Below are 9,790 nucleotides of genomic sequence, written 5' to 3'. Positions count from 1 at the left end.
TTAAACACTACTTCACCTACATAACATGTTACTGATATATTTTTTTAACTTAAAAACTTTCACATGTATGTATTGTGATTCCTATATGTTTTTACAACTTTTTACATATATCATACAGTTATACAGTTTTAATACCCGCAACATTGCATGAGCACCTTTGCTAGTTTCTAAATTAAGATTATTTTTTGCTTTTTAGTTTCTAAATTTTATTTTACAACTCAGGTCTAGTCCCCTTTCTCCCTTCCCCCTTTCTTTTCAATAAATAAGTAGACAAGGAAATTCCCAACCACGCCTTAGTCAACAAATTGCGTTGGCCAAAACGAAAACAAAACAAAAACCAAACCAAACCACTGAGATACGACAATCTAGATAAATACTAACTATTTGAGTTAACAGTAAACTTTTGTGAGTCAAATAAACATTTAACCAATTCCCAAGAACTTACACACTTATACAGCACAATCCTTCTTGATGGATCTTATTTCTCAGCGCTCTGGAGCCCAGTAAAAGTATTCACCTTTGCACCTGTCAAAGGTGACATCAAGTACTAAAGTAGTACTTCTGCCAGACATTATTGAACCATATAAATGTTGTAATGTTAATTCCTAATAATTCTACAGGTTGACTTATCTCTGAAATTTAAAGCCAAATCCTGCCCACAACATCAGCTTTTGCTTCAACAATTCCTGAACTTGAGGAGGAGGCTTCTGAGAGGAGCAGCTGAACCATTCACTCCACAAAACAAGCCCAAGATTTCATAATTTTACTATGCGTTACCAACAGAGTTGCTCTTGTTCACACCTTGAAGGTCCATAGGAGAATTTGTGATACTACCAACTGAACCAAGCGTTTGAGAGCTCAGCTGTGGGCTTGCAGGACAAGCCTCTGGATTACCAGCACTCATGCCATGGATTGCCCCTGAGTTCATCTGCTGTGGACTCATTGGAGTTCTTTGGCTCATTTGCTGTGGGCTAGCCTGCTGCTGTTGCTGCTGGCTTTGCTGGTTTAGTTGTGAAATTCCCATCGTTGAGGGGGAGCCCACCTGCTGAGGCGAAACAACAGCCTGTAGTGGTGAAGTTGTTTCTTGTTGCTGCTGTTGCAATTGCTGCTGCTGCTGCAATTGCTGCTGTTGCTGCAACTGCTGCTGTAATTGTTGTTGCTGTAACTGTTGCTGTTGTTGCTGCTGCTGCTGCTGCTGGGTTCATGTACATATTCATCCCCGCCACCAGCTTTGGTGGACCCATAGGTCCCATTGCTGGCTGTCTGTTCAGAGACTGACCCAACATTGAGAGACCAGCAGTTCCCTGATGCATCTGTCTGGATCCTGACATCCCAGACATGCTTGACTGAGGGACCCCTATCATGCTGCCTCGGTTCTGTTGCATCCTAAGTTTAGACATGAGAGCAGCTTGTGTTAATCTTCCAGATTGAATTTGCTGGGTTAAATTAATATTTGAAGCCTGGCTTAAATTCATTGGATTCTGACCCACACTTCCCATTCCAGAAATAGGTGTCATGGGTGCTGACATTCCTCCTATTCCCCTTGCAGCTCCCATGCCCATTGTGTTTCCAAGGCCTGAAAGCCCAACCATGTTATTGCCTATGCTCCCCATACCCATAGCTGTTCCAAGTCCCATCATCATTTTTCTCTGCATTTGTGGCTGCTGTTGTTGGTGTTGCTGCTGTTGCTGCTGCTGTTGTAAAAGCTGAAATTGCAGGGTGGAAATCTTATTCACCATCTGATTACCCAACTGCATGTTGGGATTCTGTCCAATTGCATTCAACTGTGAAAGTGGATTTGCAAGCATCATTGATCTCTGGAGCTGGGGATGCTGCTGCTGAATCATGGAGTGTTGGCTGCTCTGCTGCTGCGGCTGTTGTTGCTGCTGCGGTTGTTGTTGTTGTTGTTGTTGTTGTTGTTGTTGTTGTTGTAGTTGTTGTTGTTGGTGCTGCTGCTGCTGCTGTTGTTGCTGCTGCTGCAGCTGAAGCGATGGCTGTGACTCCAGCTGTTGTTGACGTTGAGACATTGAAGTCCCAGTCAAGAGCCCTTGAGACACCTGTAAGGCCTGAGGGTTTCCAGGTGGCAGCATCCTTGTGCTTGGTAGAAGATTCTGGGCCGGATTTAAGGATGAATTACCACCATTAATTGGCTTAGCAACTTCATTGGAAGGCTGACCTGAAACTGATTCTGCATATTGTTGCATCTCAACTGCTGAATTATTACGAGGCAGTCCAGAAGCATTTGATTGATTTCCTGGGCCAAGATTCATGCGGGTTGGCTTTGGTTGGATTTGATCCTCTTTACGATAACCCTCATGTTCCATCTGTATAAGAAGATAACATAAATCACAAAGGACAAGTGTAACTTAAACTCTTTAAGTTAACTTCAAGACCTTCCAAACCATACCAGTGAAGAGAACTGTGCTGCAAGCAAATCCGCCAAGTGCTGTTGCAAGGAATAAGGTAAATATATATGTCAGTTCAACAGAAAACATAAGAAACAATAAATTGTGAGAGTTATCCTGACATAGATTCCAGTCAAGCTCTCTTAGACAACCAAAGCTACTAGTGACTCTTCAGAAGGTTATGTTTATCATCAGCCATATGATAACAAATTATAATGAATGTCAAGCCAAGCTTCATGATGCAGAATGTTTATAGGACAAATATGACAGCGAGCATTTTGCAACAAATGGCAGAATTTTTTTTGAAAGAATGTAAAGAATATAAATGCAGGACACCCAAGGACCCAATAGGATGATTTGAAAGAGCAAAAAGAAATTCTGAAACAGTGATGTGAAATTGAAAACAAATAAAGAGTAAAAGAGCTAAAAACTGAGAAACCACAAAAGACGGGTGCTTATGGGAATTTATATTTTGATAAAATGAATTATCAATAAAATAGAATGACGAAAAAAAATTGTTGATTGCCTCAACTAACTGGTAGTACACTGAGTTCACTCAAACAGATGGATCACCTCAGACAGTAAAGTTTAATTTGTACAATAACACTTACAGTGTTGGGCAACGTAGGAAGATAATCCTCAGCAGCCTGAAATTCAGCTTCATCTATTTCGCCATAGTACATTGCTACAGTACCATCATTTGGTTTCTCTGACATGATCAATCTAGTTCTTGCCCTCGGAACATCATAAGCAGTTCCTCCTGTAGAAACAAATGTAGAATGTAAGGGGCAGATATTCTACTGGAAGTTTAAACAAACCCAAAAATATGGCCCAAAAGTTGAATAAATATATCAAAACAAATATTCATGATTGATATGATATACTGCACCTTGAACTATACGATCATGCTGCACAAAATTCAAAACTCTAGTCTTGCAGATATTCATGTTGCCACCAACAAGTGACTTCGACAAAGATCTCATGGATGGATCATCTTTGAAATCGTCATTATTGGAACCATTTGAGAGGGAGGTCAGAAGATTTTGAGCTGAAAATGTATTTGGCTTCCTGTTGGATGGATCATCAACCTTATTCTTTTTTCTGTTGAGTTGATACCTAAAACCAAAAACCGGACAAAACAAATTAAATGCTGTTATTGCCATATAATTGACTAGCAGGTCTTTTGCCACAAAGATGATAGGATCTTAAAATTTTAACCTCGCATCTTTACAAGTTAAAGAACACTCGATGAAGGGCAAGTAATCAACATAGTGGGAAAGAAATCACATAGCTAGGCTGTAGAATCTATAGCTATCTCCTTGAATTGAAACTATTAACTGATTAAATGCTTACAACAATTAGGGAACACACATTTAAAAAAATTCCATTTTCTATCCTGCCCTTCACTTTCTTTTGTAGGATCAGGGAGAGAGAAAAGAAAGTGCTGGTGATGAAGTACAAAGAATTTATATAAATTCAAAACTAGTACGGTATTATGATGAAAAGGAAGAAAAACAGGAATTATACCTCATGGTAACAGTTTCAATTTTTGAGAATCTTTCAAGCATGCTTTGATCAGTAGAAGATGGAGTTCCAACAGAAGGACTGCCTGCATTTAGTGGAACACTTATATTACTAACGCTGGCAGGAGATCCAACACCGCTCATTGCTGAGGTCTTTGGGAGGGAATTTGACTTTCGCTTTGCAGCAACGTGAGACTGGTGTTGCCGTTGCATAGAGTCATTAGCACTGGAGGTCAAAGATGGGGTTCCAATAGCAGGAACTGAAGTCATTGCTGCCTTCTCCTTCTGCGATACCCCTAAAGCAGCAGTTGCTGCAACTGCTCCAAAGTGGGGTCCTACAGAACCATTAGAAAATTCCCCTGATTTTGATGATAATGGGGATTGAACCAAAGACGCAGAAGATAATCGGGGACTTTGAACTGATTTTCTTTTTTGGAGTTGGTCATCCTTTCTTGCATCTTTCTCAATATTCTGACCAAAATTATTCCAGGATTGCTGAGAAAAATTAGATCTCATGAATGGATGCTGTGGTAATCTTTGGTGATGCCGTGATATTTGTGGGTCAAGATGGCCTGTGTCTCCTTCCACCATCTGCATATCATTCTTAATCCCACTGAGCTCTGACCCATCTAACTTACCTGTCTCAAACTGCTCTTCCTTGGCAACATATCTCATGTTTGGCTGTCCTACAGAAAATTGCATTGTCCCAGCATCCTGACTCGGTGCCCCTTCAAACACCTGCTGAGGAAACTTCTGAATGCCTGTATTAGAATACTGAATTCCTTTGGCAATTGTTTGCTGCTGCAACAATGTATTCTTCCAGTTCAAATCTGATCCATGGAAGCTGTCTATATGTGGCCCTATTTGCTGATGTTGCATTCCATCAAGGCCAACTGGTGAGGGCCTCTGTCTTTTATTAAAAGTAGATAAGTGTGACATTTGCCCATCTTGATGCTCTCTCTTTCCATGAAGAGGTACATTGGTGCTAACATTGTCAGCATATGAGATCATCGTGTCCTGCCCAACAGGCGAAGCTGATGCATTGGCAACAGTTCCTGATCCATGGTCCTGCATACTTCTTGGGGTTCCAACCCCCATATGATACCTAGATTGGTTGGGTGGTGCTGGAACAGAAGCATCAGACATAAAATTCTTCGATCGGACCAACATGTTATTTGGGCTCAAATTTTGTGTGGTTAAATTTTCATGGATGTGATGTGGCATCATTCCTGAATCTCCCAACCTACAGTTGGAGCTTTCTGGAACTCTATCAATGCAAACTTTCTTCCCATGTGTCTTGCTACTAGATGTGATGGTAACTTCTGGCATCTGCCTCAACCGCTTTCTCCGGATACTGGTCAAAGCCAAATCGAGCTACAAGCACAAGGCTTGATATGGTTAAAATGCATCAGTTCATCCAAATGAAGAACATCAAATGGATCAAAACTTAATTACCTTTGCGGGAACTGGATTCTTACAGAGCCTGTCCAACTTCGGAGTTGGATCCAAGTGAAGTTGTGGCTGCAAAGCTTTCAATATTCGGGATTCCACTTCCTGCAAGTTAAAGTGAATACAAAATGTTGACATCACAACTCAAACATATGAGAGATCTATTTGGAAAGGATGGGAGACATCAAGGTACTTACCATCAGATCACCATAAGCCCAAGAATTATCTGAGATCAGTGGGATATCCTTCACTACATTTTCCAATGACATTTTAAGGCATACTTTATTTACAACAAGGGATCCTTCAGTAGGCGGACTACCGGGCCCTTGTTCAGAAATACATTTGCGATAATCACGAACCTGCAAGAAATGGCATGTAACCAGTTTTTAAAGCCTAAATATAGCTCAATAATAAAAACTTCACATCTAACTGAGCATTTTGAAAGGTACATTTATACAGTATCATAAAGGTAATCACAACCACGTCACCAATGCTTACGGAAGAAACTTGAACATCTAGAAATTAAACCTATCTTTAACATAGGTTTTTAGCCTAGTCAATTTTTAAGCTTGCAACTCTACAATAAATTTATGTATAAGACAGGATTCTCCAATAACATATTCATGCATGGAACCTATTACCCCCTTTCAATAATGTAGACTCTGAGTGATAATATAAAATTAATTATGTTCCCTGATAATTGGTAAAGCTTCCTTCATCTGAGGTTGCCTAGACCGGGATACCACCCAAATGGAAAAGGAGTGAAAAAGAGAGCCTCGTAAAAAGAATATGGGATACTAATAATATTATGGTAATTGACCATTGCTAAAGATTTTTTTCATTTAGAAACAAACTGAGCTCCTACTTTATATGCATACTTAAGCATGCATGCAGAAACTGCATGATACAAATATCTTTTTGGGATCAGAAACAAAAATTTATATATGAAAGAACAGAATCACAAAAGGATCTGGACAAGTAATCCGCCTATGCAAGACCAACTAAAAAATGGAAAACAAGAAAAGTCCCACTCAAGACAAAACTCCAGCATCAAGGTGAGTTACTCCAAAGGGAACATCCATAACGTTCAAATAAAAGTCAATTTTCCTGAAATTTATTCGTCTCAAATAAAATTCAAATTCCCTTACTATCTTTAAAAAAATTTGTGTTCCCATCATACCACACAACCCAAATAGAAGATGACTGCTTGATACAAATATGGTTATCTCAATCTGAAGAGCCACTATTATTTGTTTATATAACAATTAACAAAAGTTGATAGGCGTATTATTCATATTTCAAAGTACTTATTTTATAGGAACATTTCATGGTACTTGATAAAGGTAAGCTTAAGGAATAGATAACTCGCCTCACACAGAAGTGTTCCATCAACATACTTGCAAGGTATATCATCTAGAATATCTCCAGGTAACCGGCCAGATTCAATTGCCTGCAAAATATATTTGTAAATAAGAAAGGAAGAGAAATTTAAAATCAAAGAAGCTACAGCAAATATTAAATAGAAAGTAAGAACTTCCAGATAGTAATTGTGAGGCAGATGACAAGGAGTTATGGGTGGCATAAAGTGATTTATAAGCTATTTAAATTCAAATAAATAAAATGATGAAACACTTTTTGACAAAACCATTATTCTTTCTCTTTCATTTTTTGTTTTTTTCTTTGTTTGGTTTTACACACTCAGTCCATGTCATTGTGCTCGTTGATGGGTTAAGTCTGTTGATATATGGATCTAATGAGAGAAGCTCATCAACAGTCGGCTTGCTGGAGTTCACTGAACCAACAAAACAGCAAAGATTTCATATACAATTTCTCAATATAAGAGTTGTCATAATGCATGCAACTATTCAATATTCTTAACAAAAGTTGCAAATTTCTAACCCTAACTGGATGCACAAAAGATATAGAAGGAAAAGGTTAAAATGACTAGACATTTACCGAAAAAAGAGTTTCAGATGTCCTATCATACGGGTGCAACAACTTTGGAACATCTTGAAGTGTACCTTGATGAGCGTTCTCATTCTGAAAATTCATAAAATACATAAGACCTTAAAATAACAAATAAGATGTAAAAGAATCAGTTTTTCGTGAATATATATATATATATATAATGTTATCCATAATTTATTTTTCTTTGTAACAAACCTCTGAGGGTTTTCCAAAAGAATATCCATCTGGGAAGAGATTCAAAGTGAAGGAAACTTCATTCTCTGTCAAAACAAAGGGAAGCAAAATCAAGATAAAACAAGGAATATGCACCCAAAAAAAACGAAACAGAAAAACAAATTGTGACAAACCTGGAGATACGAGAAGCCCTTCAGAAGACATTGATGAACCAGACACCCTGGGCACACTACCATGTCTCTCAATGACATCACCCTATATGGTCAACCATTAGAGAATCTAATTTGTCAAAAAAAAAAATAGAATGCAAATTGTACATCAAACCCTCTATTCATTCTCCTTATTCAAAGGCTCTCACTCAAACTATAATCAAAATTCTGTGGTTGCAGATTCCATATCAGGGCACACAAAAAGTTATGTCCATGTATATATCAGGAAAAGAATATAGATTCCGTATGCATCAATCTCATTTACCACCGCAGAAAATGTAACTTACAGAAATTGAAAAGCTGTATTAGACTATTAACCAGTTAGACTAGGTATATTGATCAAAAGCGTCAACTCTCGAAATTTTCCTGCTCGTCACAAATTAAACCAAAACAACTAGAACTCACCGACAGAATGGAGTAAAACTACAAATTTCACAAGAAGAACTTTAACATTTTCGTTGAGTCCACATAGCAACTCTTCAAGTCTAGTTCAAGAATACATTTAGCTTCAATGATCAGATCGTTTAATCATAAGACGCCACCGCAGCTAAAAACTCTAGGAAATGAATAAATTCCCCCTTAAGTAAAATACCCGTTGTGAAAATAAAGAGCTGGATCTGAAATTTTTTAATTTCAACATCCAGCTTCCACCCCCAAAAATAAAAATAAAAATATTCACTACGATTAAGCCAAATATTCAAATTAAGACTCTGTACAACGCCTGAACACACTCGTGCAAAACCCATATGCCAAAAGATCGAATTAAACTGAAAAATTGAAAACCTCTATGTCTCTTCTTTCCTGTATATTCTGGGTAACAAAAAACAAGCCCAGTAATTAATCCTCCACTTGATTACACAGAAAAACAAAAAGAAAAAGAAGAGCCCAGAAAAACGAAGAAGAAAATAAGTTCATTTTTCACTCTGCAAAGTTCAATTTTGCTTATATACATATGCACACAAATACACAGAACCAGACCCAGATTTTCAATTACTTTTCTCGCATTGCCTCGCTCATTTTCCCACGTTTTATCAGCAACCAAATAGAGAGAAATTGACCAATCTCAAAATTTTACCTCGAGCATTCGAGGATTGGATTCCTTCCTGGGGGCAGCTCGGGAGCTGCTTCTGGAAGTATCGGACACGTCATCGTCAACAACGCTGGTCTCGGATTGCAGAGGAGGCTTGGGACGGAACCTGGTACCGGTCTTTGAGACCTTAAACGAAACACCCATGATGAGATTTTATTGAATTTTCTCAGAATTTGAATCTGAGGTCGCTGTGGAGGAGAGTTTGGATCATGGGAAAGAAGTTGGAAAATAATTTTATTAATTTTATTAACAAAACAATAAGGGAAAAGAAGAAGAGAAGCAAAAACCCTAAAGAAAAATTGTGTCTTTTTCAGTTAGTTTTGAATTCATGAGAAAGTTAACAGAAAACTGAGAAGAAAGAGAGACGCGGGGGAGTTGTGAAGCTCGTTGAAGAAAGTGTTTTCTGTTTGTGTTGTCTTCTTCTTTGTGAGTCTGATATGATTTTTATATGATTAGCATTCGGGGAGTCATTGGCTGCGCTAGTTGCCTATATGCGTTTAATATACTGATTTGGATTAAGCAAATTCTATTTTCATCCTTGTTTTTCTCAACACATGAATTTTTATATCGTACCTTTTTTTATCAGAATTTGTTTTTCACACGTATCACTTTTTTTAGCATACATACTTGTGACATAAATTTAAAAACAATGTCGTTATTGTACATATATTATATTTTCCCATCCACTTTTTAATAAAAATCTTAATGAAAAATTTATGTTTTCATAAAACTAATGGCGGCAAGAGGTAAGAAACGAATGTCATGAGGAGAGGGGGCTCTCCATCGCGCCAATACTCACCAAGAGGTCAAAAAGGAATGTTAGGAGAATGAGTGTTTGCGCGAATACGCCAAGTGGTAAGAAATGAATGTCGGAAGAGAGAGACGACTCTTGCGGTCGCCGCCAAGAGGTAAGAAAAGAATGTTGAGGAAGATAAGGCTTTTCGCGCGCGCCACCAAGAGATAAGAAAGGAA

General features: G+C 38.2%; 1 protein-coding gene across 1 annotated transcript; it reads right to left on the bottom strand.

Moving 5' to 3' along the window:
- Positions 1-356: 356 nt before the first annotated feature.
- LOC103327598 (nuclear receptor coactivator) lies at positions 357-9,282 on the bottom strand. The gene is given in 13 exon segments (XM_016793908.2): positions 357-1,198; positions 1,200-2,324; positions 2,408-2,446; positions 3,017-3,165; positions 3,295-3,521; positions 3,933-5,302; positions 5,384-5,482; positions 5,575-5,736; positions 6,747-6,827; positions 7,334-7,417; positions 7,541-7,605; positions 7,693-7,774; positions 8,804-9,282. Coding segments are annotated over 13 exon segments (4,074 nt in total). The 5' UTR covers positions 8,963-9,282; the 3' UTR covers positions 357-766.
- Between the last annotated feature and the right edge of the window lie 508 nt (positions 9,283-9,790).

This window comes from Prunus mume, linkage group LG4, assembly GCF_029339155.1.
Source record: "Prunus mume cultivar Tortuosa linkage group LG4, ASM2933915v1, whole genome shotgun sequence".
Lineage (NCBI taxonomy): Eukaryota > Viridiplantae > Streptophyta > Magnoliopsida > Rosales > Rosaceae > Prunus > Prunus mume.
The sequence above is the reverse complement of the archived record's forward strand: the minus strand, read 5'-3'. Positions and strand labels throughout refer to the sequence as shown.